This window comes from Ascaphus truei, chromosome 1, assembly GCF_040206685.1.
Source record: "Ascaphus truei isolate aAscTru1 chromosome 1, aAscTru1.hap1, whole genome shotgun sequence".
Lineage (NCBI taxonomy): Eukaryota > Metazoa > Chordata > Amphibia > Anura > Ascaphidae > Ascaphus > Ascaphus truei.
In genome coordinates, this window is record NC_134483.1 from 39,024,342 (window position 1) to 39,044,138 (window position 19,797).

At 42.4% G+C, this 19,797-nt stretch overlaps 1 protein-coding gene across 1 annotated transcript in view; it reads left to right on the top strand.

Moving 5' to 3' along the window:
• Positions 1 to 4,032: 4,032 nt before the first annotated feature.
• Positions 4,033 to 19,797, top strand: part of LOC142487369 (uncharacterized) — a 29,083-nt gene continuing 13,318 nt past the window's right edge. The window contains exons 1-3 of the mRNA XM_075586587.1: positions 4,033 to 4,206; positions 15,121 to 15,342; positions 18,471 to 18,677. Coding sequence (XP_075442702.1) covers positions 4,111 to 4,206; positions 15,121 to 15,342; positions 18,471 to 18,677 — 525 coding nt within the window. The 5' untranslated portion in view covers positions 4,033 to 4,110. The remainder of the gene's footprint in view (positions 4,207 to 15,120; positions 15,343 to 18,470; positions 18,678 to 19,797) is intronic.

The window sequence follows — 19,797 nt, forward strand, 5'->3', positions numbered from 1 at the left end:
GTATCCTGCTGTGTGGTGGTGTTTGAAGTATATACGTCCTGCAAAGACCCACTTCCCCTCTGGCGGAAGCTGTCGCAGATGGAGGCGCTGCACCCAGTATAATTATTGTGCGAGTACCCCAGGCTCTCCGTGGCAGAGAGGAGAAGACGCCTCACAAGGAGGAAACACGCGATGCACCGCCGTCAGAACAAATGGAAGGCTGGTCAGCTGACTGTGAAAAAAACTTTATTGCTCCCAATGTAGAGCTAGCACACTTTGACGCGTATCAGCCAATTGGCCTTTGTCAAAAACTTTTTGACAAAGGCCAATTGGCTGATACGCGTCAAAGTGTGCTAGCTCTACATTGGGAGCAATAAAGTTTTTTTCACAGTCAGCTGACCAGCCTTCCATTTGTTCTGACGGCGGTGCATCGCGTGTTTCCTCCTTGTGAGGCGTCTTCTCCTATCTGCCATTTTCGGTCGCACGCCGGGTTGCTGGAGCAGAGACCACTCAACACACCGCCGGTCATTGACCGCCCTCACGACGGACGAGTCGTTCGAGGGTTGGCGGTGCTACACACCGGGACATCCATCACGGGCACGGCATCTACAGCTAGTCAAGGGTGAGTCTCATAACATGTTATTATAGTGCTCTTGGGGAGCCACATCATTGCTAGAGACCCTGGCGCCCTGTCAGCTTTGCCCTATGCCTACAACTCATACTTGGAAGAGATATTTCTCCAGCAACTTTTATACATTTCTGAGCACCTATATTGGTGCATCCCTGCACCTATGTTTTTCTCCGTGGCAGAGACTTAGGCCCTGTGAGCCTACAGGTGATACAGCATATGTTAGTGGCCTGCGTTCTATAGGAAGTAGGGCTACACACCCATTTAGGGTTTTGATATTTTATGCACATTCTGGTGATCTTCACTCATATGTAAATTTGTATAGATTGTTACACTATACCCTGAATATGTACATACTATATTACTAGCAGTACCCGGTGTAACCTATGCCGATTCAGGAGATCTGAAAGGTTATTAATTAAGCATTACTCTTTGTTTTCAGCCCACCCTGTAATTCCTTGTTGACTCTTGTCCACTATTTGCCACCTTACTCTTTCCTCCATCATGGCATGCTCCTCTTTGCACTCTCTCCTCCCCTCTCTTTGCACTCCTTGCCTTACTGTGTATGCTCTTCTTTGTGCACACTACACTCCCACCTCTCCTACTTATCTCACCTGTCTCCTCCACTCCTTGCTGTCTCTCTGTTTCATTCTCCTTCTAACCTTGTTGCCTCTCCTCCCTTCTCTTTGCACTCCCTGCTGCCCAATATGCACACTGCTCTCCATTCCCTCCTCCTCATCCTCCCTCTGTCTCCTCATCTCCTTGCTGTCTCTCTCTTTCTCCTCTCCCCTCCTTGCTGTCTCCCCTCCCCCTCCATCATCCCCTGCTCCTCTTTGCACTCTCTCCTCCCCTCTCTTTGCACTCCCTGCCTTACTGTGTCGCCTCTTCCCTTTGCATACTACACTCCCTCCTCTTCTACTCCTCCCCTACTCATCTGTCTCCTCCTATCCTTGCTGTCTAGACTGCCATTAAAATTCCCTCCCCCCTCCAGTGTTTTCTGGGTGAGTGAAAGGCCGCTCAGTCTATCAGAGGATGTAAGTATATCTTTATTTATATAGTGCCAACAGTATACTCAATGCTTTACAAAGACAATACAGTGCAGGGAATTTTAATAATACAATAAGGGGGTAGTTGCCCAGGAGAGGGTGGTAAGGCCTCTGGGTTGGTAGTGGGAGGGGGGGGGGTTTAACCCCTTAATTTAATGAAGGGGGTCATCTCTCCTGCAACCTTCCCGGTAGGCCTAACCACCCACCCTGGGGCAACTATCCCCTTCACCCCCTCCCTACCCCCAATAAACCAAGTACTCTGGCTTAATCCCTTTATTGTCTTAGCCACTAGCTGCTAAGGTAATGAAGCTGTTTTTATTTTGATAACAAAGTATTGAAGCAGGGGGTCTCCTGAGCTGAACCGTATTCATTTCAGCCTCGGGGACCTCCTGCTTCCCGAGTTACAGGCCCAGTTATGGGGTGCCGGTATCTCCCTACATTGTTTAAATGTCCCGGTCATATGGGCCGTGCCGCGGGAGAATTTAAACAATGCAGCGAGATACAGCGCCCCATAACTGGGCCTGTAACTCGAGAAGCAGAGGGTCTCCGGACCTGAAATTAATGTGGTTCAGATTGTTTCTGAATACCGTGATAACTCAAATGACAAGTCGTTCGGTGAGAACATGCCAAACCTTTGGATGTAGCAGCAAAACTCATCGACCCTACACTATTAGAATAGGCTTCTTAGTGTGCGTCTCTTACAGACAGGTGCAGACCGGTAGGATTCAAACAGCGCGAGTCCCATTCAGATGCAGGGACCCCCCACTGTGTTAATCCGGAAGGGCCAATACAGCCTGCTATTGACTGTCTTGCAGATGTCCATGCTTTGCACACTGATAGATAGAAAAGACTGCATCGGTATTGATTAGAGGTTTTAAAAGCAACATAAGTTATTATGGAGAAGGGGGGATTAATGTGTTAATATTATATTATTCCATTCAGTTATTGCAAAAGTTATTTCCTCGGTATAATAGACTTCACAAATAGTATATTTAGGCTCAGGCCTTGATTATAGTTGATGCGCGCGTGCGTGACGTCACGCGCTGCTGTCGCTCATGCGAAACCTGCACAGACAGGAGGCAACGCAAGGCGACAGGGAGGCGTGGCCAAGACCTCACATGAGTGGTTCGCTCTCATTGGCTGAATTGTCTTCACGTGATGCTGACGTCACGCGTCTGTCGCTTGGAGAGACAAATGTATTTGTCCCTCCTGGATTCAGCCTCTCCGTCGCACCTCTGTGCGGTTGCGCACACTATGTGCACCGTCAACGGAATGCAGGTATTTGTTTTGGTGGTGTGCGCTGCCGCGGGCACTATAATGGCGGCCTTAGTGAAGAAAAAAAATGTTATTTTCAGTGGCTGAAAGGTATTGGATTTTAAGGTGTTTTCAATTAAACCTTCATTGTGCTCATCGGGACACTATTGTATGGACAATCCAAAACCTGGAGGAAAACTTTACACAAATTGTGTTATTCTTCTCTTGCATTAATGTATTAAGATCTTTGTGTCATGGGAGATAAGGACTATCACACCAGGGATCAATTCGCCAGACAGAAACACAAGAGTTTATACAATTAATTTACTGGAAAAAAGTTATCCACAAACTTACACAGGTAAACAGACATCACACATACTCACAACTGGGGAATCTGAGGTACCCTATAAACGTAGGTGCAGGAATCCCCCTAAAGAGATTTCTCCTGGTTTTTTCTTCCCTGCAGTGTCCTCTGGAACAGGACTCCAGGCCTGGCACCAGCACTGGAGTTGACAGTGCAGCTGGAATCCCCACTGGTACATAAAACTTGAGCTGCAGCTACTTAAGGCTTTCTAGGGGTCTCCCTCCCCAACTTTTTATACCTTAAGCCAGGGGTGGCACAACCCCAGAAGCCTGTCCTGCTCTCCCCCATGTCATCGCGGGAGACTCAGTGCCCCCTGTTGCCAGCAGGTACGCACGACACTGAGACATGTAGCCTGAGCCTTAGAATCCCTAGCAGACCCTATCTGAGTTTGGGTGGGGGAAACAAGGTTACATAAATATTTGGAATGTTTGACTGCAATTAAAATTGTGCAAAAACAGGTACTGTAATCTGTCATAACGTACATACAAGTTGGGAAAGTAGTACGATTTGTTTTCCCTGTTGCACTGCTTTTTATTTCTGCTGGGTCAGCGTGACTCATATCCTTTTTATTGCGGAATGATGCAAATAATATTTAAAGAATATTTCCCCCACACTAAAGAATGGATCCTTTCTGTGGAAGATATCATATATTCTTTATTGATTTTGGCCGTATCAAAGCAAATATCCTCAAACAGCAGTTGTTTCCTTATGAGACAGCTATAAAAGAGTGAGCAAAAGCTAGTGCAAACCTAGACCACATATAAACTGTTACTGAGTACTTTCAGAAGTATACAGCAGCTTACAGTACCTTTATACTTCTACTTGCTCTACTTTGGAGAATGGACAATGGTGCATTTGAAATGCAGGGAGAGGGGAGAACGAATTATTCACCACAAAAAATGCAACAAAACAATAACTACTCTCCATCTGTACAGGTATGTGCCACATATATATATATATATATATATATATATATATATATATATATATATATATATATATATATATATATATATATATATATATATATATATATATATATATATATATATATATATATATATATATATATATTGGTATAGTATATAAAATTTTATTATGGTATATGTATTAAGATATACATCTCATTATGTTAGAAGGCTTCAAAACCAATTTTTTTTTGTTGCTTGGGGCTTTTGTGGGATAGATACTGCTCTTCAAAATGTACATGTACCAGATTATAACCATCACTCTAGGAACTTTTGCCCTGCTGCTGGGATGTGACTTTAGATGCCAACAGATAATTAGATGCTTTCTGTGAATCTTCTTGGGAATCTCTGATTTGAAAAGGGAAAATGAAATGTGTTGACATTGTAATGTTTTATATATCACTTTTCTTAAGAGCAAAATTAGGCATCAGCATTCCCAGAATGCCTTTAGTAAGATGACATGAAGGCATTTGTTGTTCTCAATGGATGGTGCAGTCTGATTTATATACACTTAAAGTACAGTATACAACCACACTGTTTTTAAAGCTGCAATGGTACTGCACTCATGTAGCACCTTATATATAAATGTTTGTCATTTGTTTATATGTATATTTATATTTATGTTTAGTAATAGCTATTCAAATGTTGCTCCCAAAACAATTAATATAAATGAGATACTGCTTGGAGTTCATACAGTACCTAGCTGAGCAAAGAATGATGCATTGATTGGCATTGAGGTATTACATTTTCAAAGATAAAGCCTTAGGTATAAGCTATAGGCAATTGTGGAATATGATTTAAAAAAAACAAAAAAAACGTTTAAAACCTAATTCTAAAACATTATTGCCTGCATCTTGACATACTGTACAGTAATATTTCTATATTAAATATAACTACCGTATTTTGTGATATACAATACCTTGCATTGCAAAACCACAATGTTTTTTTGTATTGAGCTAAGTATATATATATATATATATATATATATATATATATATATATATATATATATATATTTACTGTATATATTACCCAAATATAGGTTTAGAATAACTGAAGAAGCAGCACATTGGGGAAAAAAAGATGGATATAGCAAAAAAAAAATTTTTCCCGAAAAACTGCATTTCGGTTCCTTACATTATGATCTGCATCACCTCGGGTTCAGTCATGTATACCTTTAGATTACTACTATGAAGCGTGCACTTGCCCTAAAATGCCAATTCAGAACGGTCGTTTCTCAAGCTCCTCCAAGAGGTGTGAAACGTTGCCCTTGTTTTAGTTAAATAAATGTATACCTTATGATACATCACCTTTGTGAGTGCTGCAGACTTTCTTTTGCTATATATTATCTCTGGCTGGATGTTGCTCATTGCCTTACTGCATGCACCCAGTTCGAAGCTAAAGTAAGTATCTTTTCACATTCATTCATGTTGGACATCTGTTTTATATATGTATATACTGTATGAGAGAAAGAAAAGGAACAGCGCTTGATTGATGGGGCACACCCCAGTTGATGTATAGATATGGTAAATGCAAATAGATACTATAAATGGTTTAAATTTACATGATATATTGTGAAAAAAAGATCATAATAGGAACTAATTTAATTGATCAATATAGTATTGGGGACAATATTGCTACACTCTGTCAGATATATATGTATAAACCTATGGTTAAGACAATTGATAATTTGAAAAAAAATACAATAATGGATTAAATATAAAAATAAGAAAAATCTCCAATATTTAGGAATAGGATATAAGAGCAGTTCCAATGTCACAGTACTACGGAGACTTTGCGGCCTGTTCACAGGAAACACCACTTTCCACAACGACACCTACATATATGAGAAAAGAAGAACAGGCGCACTCCTAGTGAAATACTGTATGACAATGTAATCAGCTGGACAATAAAAGCAGCTCACTCACAAACGCAGGTGTAATACAGGCATTGTATGAGAAAATCTCATGCTCAGCAGCTACTGCTGGGACGGAGAATGAGATTCTCTCATACAATGCCTGTATTACAAAAAATCACAAAAAGAAGAAACAGGACTGGCGCTTGCAGCAGTATAGAGTAAGGCTGAGTTCAGGCAGAATGCGATGCGACGTGCGCTTACGTGTGCGCGCATGTTCGCCACTCTTGCGCTTTGGTGTATGTGAGTTTTCAAACAGAAAACGACAGCCGGTGGCGATGTACAGCGTTGACGCTGCTGCACTTGAAGGAGACTACTAAAGTTGTGATTTCAAGCGCAGCTGCGTCACGTGTACTTCGCCAGCCAATTACATTACACACACACTTTGTTTATTTTTTTTTATGCTTAAATGGCTGAGTAGTCCCACCTCCAATTGCGTTATTCTGTCTGCAGGACAATTCAATTTGTCGTTTTGTTCTCCAATGCAACTACAACACACATCACTGCGAAATGCTCAAAGAACTAGATTGGTCATCACTAGAGTCTAGGCGCAAAGTTCACCTTTCCTGTCTTGCCTTTAAATACTTTCTGGGCAAGCTACCCAGCTACCTGCACAAGCTCCTCACCCCTGCCCATGCAGCACTTATCATCTGAGATCTGACTCCAAAAGACTATTCATGGTCCCAAGGCTCAACAAAGTATCCGGCCGTTCCTCCTTCTCTTACCGTGCACCCGAAAACTGGAACAACATACCAGAGACTCTCACATCCACCACCAGTTTAAGTTCTTTCAAATCTAAGGCTGTCTCACATTTTAATCTGGTCTGTAACTGTTTCATTCGCCCATAATATATATTTTCTTTAACTGAGCATGTAATGTCTTGCATATAATGTATACCCTGTTCATTTATGTAACTGTATTTGTAACCATGTATTATTTGTCTTAACTCTGTGCCCAGGACATACTTGAAAACGAGAGGTAACTCTCAATGTATTACTTCCTGGTAAAATATTTTATAAATAAAATAAATAAATAAATGATCACACATCGCCCTGCAGACAGAGGTGCGGATGCGCGAATGCGAGAGTAAGTAGCCTGTCTGAATTCAGCCTTACAGCAATCACACTACAGATATCCGTAGAGGAACAAAATAGGTTGAAGGTGATCCCAAGTGGTATGTTATGAAAGTGCACTATAACAGTAACACATACAGGCATACCCCGCATTAACGTACGCGTAACGTACCGGAGCATGTACAGCAGAGACTGCCACTATTCTAACACAAACCAGTGGCACTCGCCAAAAAGACCCAGGTACATGCTGGATACATGCCTTAAACTTGCCTTAAACTAGACCCAGCATTTCTGCATTGATTAATGGCCCATCAGATTAACAGCGTGGGTCCCTGGCAGTCCCATTCAAACTGAATGGGACTGCCAGAGACCCTGCTGTGTTAATCCTATGGGTCATTAGTCAATGCAGAAATGCCTTAAACTTGCCTTAAACTAGCCAGGTTACACCCAGCACATACCCAGAATGTAACCGGGCTAGTTTAAGGCAAGCTTCAGAATAGTCGTGGTCTCGTCTGTATGTAAAGCGAAAATGTACTTAAAGTGAAGCACTACCTTTTTTCCACTTATCGATGCATGTTCTGTACTGCAATCGTCATATACGTGCATAACTGATGTAACTAACGGATTTGTAACAGGCTCTATAGTCTCCCCACTTGCGCACAGCTTCGGTACAGGTAGGGAGCCGGGAATTGCTGTGCAGGACGTGCTGACAGGCGCATGCGTGAGCTGTCGTTTGCCTATTGGGCGATATGTCCTTACTCGCGAGTTTACTTAAAGTGAGTGTCCTTAAACTGGGGTATGCCTGTACAATACACCTTAATATCAGACAATGAGAAAAATAATAAAGGTTTTAACAATAAAACAACACAAAAACGTCCCACTCAACCTTCCTTAGAAAAGAGTCTTCTTTTTTCTTGCAGATAGATGTTTAACGGGATGAGGGAACATGATACGTTATATGTAGCAAACAGTACAATGGAAAATATAGAGTAGTAAAGCTAGTTACAGATGATGAGATCATTCTTTAAATCTTCAAACATTATACTCACATAGATATGAGTATAACAAGCATGTCACACTCTAAAACACAGGTGTGTAGATAGAATACAGTCGTGTCTAGGGTAGACTGTATTCTATCTACACACCTGTGTTTTAGAGTTTGACATGCTTGTTATACTCATATCTATGTGAGTATAATGTTTGAAGATTTAAAGAACGATCTCATCATCTGTTACTAGCTTTACTACTCTATATTTTCCATTGTACTGTTTTTTAATATATAACGTATCCTGTTCCCTCATCCCGTTCTACAATGCCTGTATTACACCTGCGTTTGTGAGTGAGCTACTTTTATTGTACAGCTGATTCAATTGTCATACAGTATTTCACTAGGAGTGCGCCTGTTCTTATTTTCTTATGTGTGTTTATATATATATATATATATATATATATATATGTATGTTTATATATATATATATATATATATATATATATATATATATAAACATACGATACCGGTCGCACGGGAAGCATCAGACAGCACTCAGGTTAAGATTAGTAGAATATATATTGTAGAAAAGACACAAATCACCAACGTTTCGGACCCACAAACGGGACCTTCCTCAGGGTGAAGCTTAGAAGGTTCCGTTTGTGGGTCCGAAACGTTGGTGATTTGTTCTTTTTCTCCAAAATATATATTCTACTAATCTTAACCTGAGTGCTGTCTGCCGATTCCCGTGGGAACGTATCATATGTTTATCTACTTACTATGGAACATGCACCTACCCTATTTGCTTCATTGGAGTGCCGGCTGTTCATCTATCTATATATATATATATATATAATCAAAAAATAAATAGATGATACCGTTCTGTGGCTAACGAAATGCTTTTATTTGTGCGAGCTTTCGAGATACACTGATCTCTTCTTCCGGCGATGTTACAATGAATGAAGCAAAAGGTATACTTAAAAACAGTGTCTCTTGGAATGTTATCTGTGCTGTTCCTTCCCCCGGTGTGGATGTGTTTTATGGCTAGAGGTGTCAAAAGGTTGCTGAAAGCAAGTGAAGAAAGAGTGTGTATGTGTATCAGTGTGAATAAAAATGAATGGAGAGCCCACAGTATATATAGTGCTTTACACAAGGTGTGTGTGGAGTGGGAGTGGATATAAATGGTGTGGGTGGGTGTGGAAATGTGAGAGTTTGTAGCACAACTAAAAGTGTGTGTGTATACTTAGTGGTCCCTATTGGTGTATCGGGATGGAAAAACAAGGAGTATTAGTACTGCTGCGGCCGAGTTTATTCGAGCATTTGCCCGTTCTCGGCCGCAGCAGTAACCTGGCGCGCGCCGGAGGGTGCCGGGCGCGCGCCGAAGCAGCGGAAGAGCGCCCTCCGATCGGGGCGCTCTCCCTCCCGCTGCCGGGTCCGCCGGGTCCCCCGGAACCCCCTGCCGCAGTCCCCCACATCGCAGGACACCAGGGCTCCCATCGGTGACGCGCGGCACGCCGAGGGGCTGCCACTAGCAAGCCGGGAAATCTCCCGGCTTGCGGATCTGGCCGCAGTGTGATAAAGTGTGTCGGTAGTGTATGTGTGAGAGACAGCTGTGTGTGCATACATATAGCACAGTATGTACAGACATGGCCTTTAGCGCTCATGGGACGAGAGTTCACTAGTGTCAGTAATGACTCATAAAATTTCGATCTCTGTTTTGGCCACTGCTAAGTGTCCCGAACAGTTGCATAAATTTGTATTCATGCAACCGTCTCTCTTTCTGGGTTTTAAGATTACCTTTGAGTATGACAACCGTCAGATCTTTCATTTTATGGCCAGAGTCAGAGAAATGTTCGCCAACAGGACTGTCTCTTGTACCGCGTGTGATGCTGTGGCGATGCAGGTTCATTCTCTTGTTTAGCCCCTGTCCTGTCTCACCTATGTAGTAGCAGCCCCCTGGGCATTTCATGCACATGATGAGGTACACGACATTGCTGGAAGAACAGATGAACCTTCCTCTGATTTTGTATTCCCGATTCCTGTGTGGTATTTGTATTGTGTCCGCTGTGTAGAGCATTGCGCAGGTTTTGCATCTTGGGTCCTGGCATGGTTTTGTCCCGCATTCAGTTGTACTGCTGAATACTTTACTCCTCACCATAATATTCTTGAGATTATGGGGTTGTCTGTATGATAATAAGGGTGCTTCAGGGAAGACATGTTGCAGTCTTTTATCTTCCTGGAGGATGGGTTGTAGTTTCCTGGCGATCTTGCATAGGGCTCCTAGGTGTGGGTTATATGTGACCACCAAAGGTACCCTGTCGCTTGTCTCCTTCTGTTTGTATTCTTGAATAAGTACCCTTATTATCATACAGACAACCCCATAATCTCAAGAATATTATGGTGAGGAGTAAAGTATTCAGCAGTACAACTGAATGCGGGACAAAACCATGCCAGGACCCAAGATGCAAAACCTGCGCAATGCTCTACACAGCGGACACAATACAAATACCACACAGGAATCGGGAATACAAAATCAGAGGAAGGTTCACCTGTTCTTCCAGCAATGTCGTGTACCTCATCATGTGCATGAAATGCCCAGGGGGCTGCTACTACATAGGTGAGACAGGGCAGGGGCTAAACAAGAGAATGACCCTGCATCGCCACAGCATCACACGCGGTACAAGAGACAGTCTTGTTGGCGAAAATTTCTCTGACTCTGGCAAAAAGAGGAACGATCTGAGGGTTTTCATACTCAAAGGTAATCTTAAAACCCAGAAAGAGAGACGGTTGCATGAATACAAATTTATGCAACTGTTCGGGACACTTAGCAGTGGCCTAAACAGATATCGAAATTTTATGAGTCATTACTGACACTAGTGAACTCTCGTCCCATGAGCGCTAAAGGCCATGTCTGTACATACTGTGCTATATGTATGCACACACAGCTGTCTCTCACACATACTAATACTCCTTGTTTTTCCATCCCGATACACCAATAGGGACCACTAAGTATACACACACACTTTTAGTTGTGCTACAAACTCTCACATTTCCACACCCACCACACCATTTATATCCACTCCCACTCCACACACACCTTGTGTAAAGCACTGTATATACTGTGGGCTCTCCATTCATTTTTATTCACACTGATACACATACACACTCTTTCTTCACTTGCTTACAGCAACCTTTTGTATTGTATTGTATTGTATGTCTTTATTTATATAGCGCCATTAGTGTACATAGCGCTTCACAGTAGTAATACATGTGGTAATCAAATAAATAACAGATAATATAAATAACAGATCATGGGAATAAGTGCTTTAGACATAAAAGTAACATTTCGGAAGAGGAGTCCCTGCCCCGAGGAGCTTACAGTCTAATTGGTAGGTAGGGAGAACGTACAGAGACAGTAGGAGGGAGTTCTGGTAAGTGCGTCTGCAGGGGGCCAATCATTATGTATCGTGTTTAGAATATCCACAGTGCTATTCATATGCTTCTTTAAGCAAGTGTGTCTTAATGTGGGTCTTAAAGGTGGATAGAGAGGGTGCTAGTCGGGTACTGAGGGGAAGGGCATTCCAGAGGTGTGGGGCAGTCAGTGAAAAAGGTTTAAGGCGGGACAGGGCTTTAGATACAAAGGGGGTAGAAAGAAGACATCCTTGAGAAGAACGCAAGAGTCTGGATGGTGCATACCGAGAAATTAGGGATGAGATGTAAGGAGGGGCAGAAGAATGTAAAGCTTTAAAAGTGAGGAGAAGAATGGAGTGTGAGATGCGGGATTTGATCGGAAGCCAGGAGAGGGATTTCATGAGGGGAGATGCTGAGACAGATCTAGGAAAGAGTAGAGTGATTCTGGCAGCAGCATTTAGGATAGATTGTAGGGGAGACAGGTGAGAGGCAGGAAGGCCGGACAGCAGGAGTTTACAGTAATCAAGACGGGAGAGAATGAGGGCCTGAGTCAGAGTTTTAGCAGTCGAACAACAGAGGAAAGGGCGTATCTTAGTTATATTGCGGAGGAAAAAGCGACAAGTTTTAGAAATGTTTTGAATGTGAGAGGCGAATGTGAGAGAGGAGTCGAATGTGACCCCTAGGCAGCGTGCTTGGGCTACTGGGTGAATGATTGTAGTTCCAACAGTAATGTGGAAGGAGGTAGTAGGGCCAGGTTTGGGAGGAAGTATGAGGAGCTCTGTTTTAGCCATGTTGAGTTTAAGGCGTCGGAGGGCCATCCAGGATGATATAGCAGAGAGACATTCAGAAACTTTGGTTTGTACAGCAGGTGTAAGGTCAGGTGTTGAAAAGTATATTTGTGTGTCGTCGGCATAGAGGTGATAATTAAACCCAAAAGATGTTATTAGGTCACCTAGAGAGAGTGTGTACAGAGAAAAGAGAAGAGGTCCCAGGACAGAGCCCTGGGGTACCCCCACAGAGAGATCAATAGAGGAGGAGGAGGTGTTAGCAGAAGGGACACTAAAAGTACGATGGGAGAGGTAGGATGAGATCCAGGATAGAGCTTTGTTCCGAATACCTAGAGTATGGAGAATGTGGAGGAGAAGAGGGTGGTCCACGGTGTCAAATGCTGCAGAGAGGTCGAGTAATATGAGCAGAGTGTAATGACCTCTGTCTTTGGCAGCATGGAGGTCGTCAGTTATTTTAGTGAGGGCTGTTTCGGTGGAGTGAGCAGTGCGGAAGCTAGATTGTAGAGGGTCTAGGAGAGAATAGGTGTTGAGAAAATGGAGCAAGCGAGAGAATACAAGACGTTCAAGTAGTTTAGAGGCAAAAGGCAGGAGGGAGACAGGTCGATAGTTACAAAGACAGGTAGGGTCAAGCTTGCTGTTTTTGAGTAATGGTATGACTGTTGCATGTTTGAAGGAGGATGGAAAGGTTCCAGAGCAGAGGGAGGAGTTAAAAATGTGTGTAAGCGTAGGGATTATAGTAGGAGCTAGAGGTTTTAGGAGATGGGAGGGAATGGGGTCAAGAGGGCAAGTGGTAGAGGGAGAAGAGGAGATCAACAGCGACACATCCTCCTCTGAGACAGTGGAAAAAGACTCAAGGAAGGCAGGAGGAGAGTTAGGAAGAGGTGTAGGATGGGGGGAAGAAACAGAGGGTATGTTCTGCCGTATGGATTCCACCTTTTCCTTAAAATAGTCAGCAAAGTCCTGAGCGGAGATGGAGGAAGGAGAGGCAGCTGAGGGTGGTTTGAGTAGAGTATCAAAGACAGAGAACAGTCGGCGTGGGTTAGACTTGTGCATGTTGATAAGTGAAGAAAAGTAGGCTTGTTTAGCTTGCGAGAGGGCAGAGTTGAAACAGGATAGCATAAATTTGTAGTGAAGGAAGTCTGTGAGAGTGTGAGACTTCCTCCAGAGGCGTTCAGAGGAACGAGTGGAGGAACGCAGCATGCGCGTGTGGGAATTTAACCAGGGTCTAGGGTTAGAAGGGCGAGGGCGGCAGAGAGAAAGCGGGGCATGTAGATCAAGAGACGAGGACAAGACAGAGTTGTACTTTCTGACCAGGTTGTCAGGTTCTGTAGCAGAGCTGAGAGAGGAAAGGGAGGAGTGTAAAGTGGACTCAAAGTCAGGTAAGTGAATAGAGCGCAGGTTTCTGCAGAACCGGGGGGTAGATGGAGGTGGAGAAGGGGAGAAGCGAGATAAAGAGAATGAGATGAGATGATGGTCAGAGATAGGAAAAGGGGAAATGGAGAAATCAGATAGAGAGAAGTTTTTAGTGAAAACCAGGTCTAAGTAGTGGCCATCCTTGTGGGTGCTGGCTGCAGTCCACTGTTGAAGGCCAAAAGAAGAGGTAAGAGAAAGAAAGCGGGAAGCCCAAGAGAGAGAGGGGTCATCAATGTGGCAATTGAAGTCCCCAAGGAGAAGAACAGGGGAGTCTGAAGAGAGAAAGAAAGAGAGCCAGGATTCAAAGTGAGAGAGAAAGGCAGAAGGGGGATGAGTAGAGGTAGGTGGGCGATAGATGACCGCCACATGAACAGGGAGAGGAGAGAAGATCTGGACAGTGTGAGCCTCAAAGGAGGGAAAAGCAAGAGAGGGGGGAATAGGAAGGGTTCGGTAATGGCAGACAGAGGAGAGCAGGAGCCCCACGCCTCCACCCCTGCCATCAGGGCGCGGAGTGTGGGAGAAGGAAAGGCCACCATAGGAGAGGGCAGCTTCCAGAGCAGAGTCAGACTGAGTGAGCCAGGTCTCAGTTATAGCAAAGAGAAGCAGGGAGTGAGAGAGAAAGAAGTCATGTACAGAGAGGAACTTGTTAGAAAGACACCTTTTTTTGACACCTCTAGCCATAAAACACATCCACACCAGGGGAAGGAACAGCACAGATAACATTCCAAGAGACACTGTTTTTAAGTATACCTTTTGCTTCATTCATTGTAACATCGCCGGAAGAAGAGATCAGTGTATCTCGAAAGCTCGCACAAATAAAAGCATTTCGTTAGCCACAGAACGGTATCATCTATTTATTTTTTGATTATTGAAGCTCGGCTAACACGGTACTGATACCTCTACATGTATATATATATATATATATATATGCAAATGTAAATACAACTGTATGCTCATCTGTATGTCTTAGGCAGGTCTGCAACCCCGCCTTTCCCCATTATCACCCAGCACACAGCACTTCCACTGTAGCAAGGGATTCTGGGAAATGACATGCAAATGAGCACACAGTGCCACTTTTTGCTTCAAAAACCATTTTTAACATGGTTCCCTATAGGGGAATGTATATATACAAATGTCTATAGCCTATAGCACTTACACAAGAAAATGGAAATGAGTGAGACTTAGTCCAAGTTAGTAAAATGTACAGTACCCATTAGTGACTATTAACATATAGAAATAACAATTATTGATCATATTGGTAGTCATTCATGTACTTTCCCCTTTTTTTTCCAGGATAAGAGAAGCTATTGCTCTCTCATGAGAATCTTTCTGGTTTGCTTTTTGGCCTGCCTGATTACCACCGCAATCGGAGTGCTGATCTTATCCTTAGTTTATGTGGGGCATTTCAGTCCGCAATCTGATCAGAACCCAATGGGAAGTAGTACAGAGAAAACCCCATCGCTGAGCAACATTGATAGTCAATTTAATTTTTTGAATCATCTCAGTCAATCTAAGGTAAGAGAAGTGAATAGTGGGTCTAAAGTCTCTCCAGCAAAGAGAAATGGCTTCTCCACATTAAAGATGCTAAATTTACCCTTTTTGAGAAGCAAAAGTAAAAAGCAGCCTCTGCGTCAGAGTTCGCACGCGATTCGCCAAACTTTAAGTCAAAGTGCATTGGGATCTAGGTGAATATGCCAATGTACAAAATTCTCTGAAATAGCTAAATTGGCTTTCAAATTTTTCTTACAGCAATAAAATTGCCTAATGCTGAAACTATAAATTGGGCTATAAATATAAATAGAGCACACGCCATGTTATTTTGCTGAAAGCTTATGAATTTGCTAAATCTAAGACTCATTTTGCGACATTATTTGCCATTTGATGCTTTGCGAAACGTTTAGCAAGGAATTGAATTTAGGGGCAAAAATGCTTCACATTTTGCGACTGCATTTTGGACAGTTTCACACATCTCCACTCAGCATATTGAATCACGGCCAGAGAACGACATTCTGAGCATACACACCAATGGATTTAGTGTTAACCCCTCATGCATCAGCCTGCATCTTGGAAAGTGTCAATTGGAGAAGTCAAGAAGGTGTTAAATAATGCACATATTATAAAGGAATACATTCAATTCTGTATCCCTCACCTGAGTTAGCGTGATCATCTCTGACTAGTGATATGTCTCAAATGCAAAACATTTACCGAACATATTATTTTACATTGAACACCGACCCATCCAAAAAACAAAACGTATTTTTTTTGCTTTACATCTAAATGCACTTTTTAGAGACTGATATTTTGCCTCAAATATGGAGTTCTGTTATTAATATGTACAAAGTGCCACAGACAGTATGATGATATATTTTCCTTTTATCCTCTATGGCCAGAGGTTCTCAACTCCAGTCCTCAAGACCCCTCAACAGTCCAGATTTTCAGGATATATCCCTGCTTCAGCACAGGCTGCTCCCTGCTTCAGCACAGATGAATTCTGACTGAGCCACTGATTGAGCCACCGGTGCTGAAGCAGGGGTATCCTTAAAACCTGACCTGTTGGTGGCCCTTCCACGGGAGAGAGGCTTCCTTAACTTGTTCAATTCAACACGCCCCAAATTGCTCATTGACACATGTAAAGCAGTTAACATGAATGTCAAGTTCAATACAAATTGAATTACATACACTTGTTTAAAATATCAGTTTAACAGCAGAAATTACTCTTTTTTAAACTCCATTTCTCTGTGTATGGTAATAGAGCTTTATTGTTGTCGTGAAGAATATAAAGTGCATTGAGGGATTTGGAACTTGTGCTGCTATGAAGGCCGATGCGGCAATGAAGTGGTTTAATTCCTCCACAATTCTCAACTCATTGCTGTCTAATCCAGCAGCAAATGGGTTAACTCCGACCCACGCGTTACCATAGGCTGTAAACCCATCTGCCAACCAAGGAGTTTAATCCGTCCACACTTCACAACGGTGTTGTACTGTATGGTCACTTCGGCGGAGAACGGGCTCCTCCTTGTTGCTGGCGTAAGGGAGGCCCCAATACATTATGGTGTAGCTCAGTAGTGATCAACTCCAGTTTCGAGACCCTCCGACAGCTTAGGTTTTAAGGCTATCCCAGCTTCAGCACAGGTGGCTCAATCAGTGGCTCAGTCTGAGCCACTGATTGAGCCACCTGTGCTGAAGCTGGGATAGCCTTAAAAACTGACCCGGTGGGGGATCTTGAGGACTGGAGTTGACCCCCCCTGTGTGGTTCACTGCAGGGCATGCTGAGTCTCACAGTGAAAGGGTTATGCAACATTAAGAAAAACAAACCTTTATGTATAATGATACTTGCCCTTAAACGGAAAAAAAAAGTAATAATATGACCTAAGCTAAACATTGCTGAGTACTGTAGATGATATTTTCCATGTTTAACTGCTTTGCAAGCAAAGTACAAACGTGTATTATTTATGGTACAACACCTGGGTTTCTGTATACTATCGATAACATGATGTGGCATTTCCAGGCTTAAACTAACATTTGCTCCGCATAAAAATAGCGAGCTAAGAACATTTATGTTTTGGTTCTTTTCTCTCCTGATTTGATTGATTGCAGTAGATTGCAACAGTTCATATCTGTCCTAAAATCCGGCATGTCACGTTTCTTACACAACCGGGCACCGTTTCCTTGACGTGATGTAGCAAGGGAATTGCAAGGCCTGACCCTACTGTATCCTGGGGCTTATGTCCTGGGGATTATGTATCCAGCTCCTATGCAGGTGATTTAGGAATTAAGTCGATCCCCGAGTATTAGTCAAAGTACAGAGACGGTGGAGAAAATAACTACACATACTGTATCATTATATAGCGCAACACGTTTATTTGTAACAGACAATTTGCATTTCCCCCCCTGGATATCAAAGGAGGTTAAAAGTGTAAACTTAAATAAATCAACCAGCTATGAAATTAACCCTTTGGCTGACAGAGGGACCTGCAATGTGCTGCATTGCATGCTCCTGTGGCAGTGACACGGTTAAGACATCTCAACGGAATTTACTGTACACATTTAGCTACCAAATGTCCTAGTTTACCCCTGACAGTCCCAGATTGTACAGCCCTGCAGCAAAGATCAAACAAGGTTGGGAATAACTGGTCAGCATAAAACTTCAACGTTAAATTCACACCAACAATGTTTTCTTTAGAATAAAGTATCACCGATGATATTGTAGGCAGCTTCCTCTGCCTCCACTATACTGCCCGCTCACATAAACCTTTCCCAGCTGAGGCTTCCTGACATGTGCACTTTTATAACTTTACTGTCATATGGGGACACACACACTAGTGTTATTCATGAAACTGTTATAGTGCCCTGATAAGCACTATTACAGTTTAATGACTTACCCCCAATGTTCCTATGTTATGATGCACACTATGTAGTTGCCGTATATAGTAACAATCTGTCCTGATTTAACATTTTGTTTTAAAGCTGGGCTCGTTTCGCATATTACTGTAAAAGCAATGATTAAACATGGCATTCTTCTGAGAACAGCTGTATATAGCCTTCTGTTGAGCTTTATTGCCAACACTGCTATTTCTTACATGGTGCAGGTTGTATGAGGATATTCAATTATCAAAGTTGTCATTTTTTCAACTGTTTTCAAGGTGTTTCAGTTCGAAGGCGGTGCTACCCAATGGGCTCGGTTTAGGAATAACCCACTGGATTATTCTACTCAGGAGGAAAGGAAGTTTGGGGACAGTATCAACAGTCATCAGGCTAAAATGACAGTGGGCACCTTACGGATTGCAAGCAAAGGACTGCGAGCTCCAAGCTGGGTTTTCAACGCCAATGTACATGGTTTCGTGGTGCAGGTATGTGCTGCTTCTCTATCTGTCCATCACCAATTCTACCAATGTTTCATCATCCTTTCTATGACATCAGTTTTGCTTTTTCCTATGGAGTAGAACCCCACCTGGAGTATTGCTACCAAAGCATTTCCTTGCACCAGTAGCCAGTTCACATTAAATCAGCAGTCCAAGCTGCCGTTTTTTTTTTAACATTTTATTTTCCCCTCCTTTAATGTGCGCATAAATACAATCCACACAATGATAAGTAATTAGCTAAGTTGCCGATCCATTCTCCTGTCATCGATCGGCGAAGATTCGGCTCGGGGGTTCACTAAATGGCTGTCAGTGCAGCAGAAGAGGACCTCAGATGCAAAGTTCTGTGGGGAAGATCATGTGACCAGGCAGTCACTAGATACAATCGGTGCACTGCTAGAGAGAGGCAGGGCTCAAAAAGGGGTGAGCCAGAGCCTGTTTCAGAAGAGGAAGGGGATGTGACTTTGTAAACGGTCGCTATAGAAACAAAAAAAATTGTTTTACAGATTTTTACAAATATTTTTTTTACATTATTATACATTAAAAATGTCATTCAGAGTTGTTTAAAAAACAAAAACAAATAAAAGTATTTTCTCATAGTACAGAACTGATTTACAGTATTAAAAAAAAAAAACACATAGGATATTGCTTGGTCTGCAGCTTTCAGTAAATGTTCATGTTCTCATGATACCTACAAATGACATACTTCATTTATGAGATTCCACATTCTGAAGTTGTGAGAAAAATATATCATACCATAATACTTTTTGAAATGACGCAGACAAAAAGTTCCTGTGTTATTTCGTGTGTGATACTGTATATTTTTAGAAGCGATAACCACATTTTATATAATGTTTTTTTTAAAGCGATCTCTCCAGTCTACGTTCCTTCTTGATGACCTTTTTAAAGAGAAAAGATTTGCTCCTGTCAGTATAAAATGTAGCTAGAGCAATACAAAGATATCACACTACGGAAGAGATAAAACATATATATTTTTTAATGGATGAACCTGGCTTCTCTTGTATCCTGTCAATGATACAACATTGATGGTCAATAAAAAAAAATAACAGGGTGACCTATTTAGTAAATATAGTGATAGGCATTAGTTAAT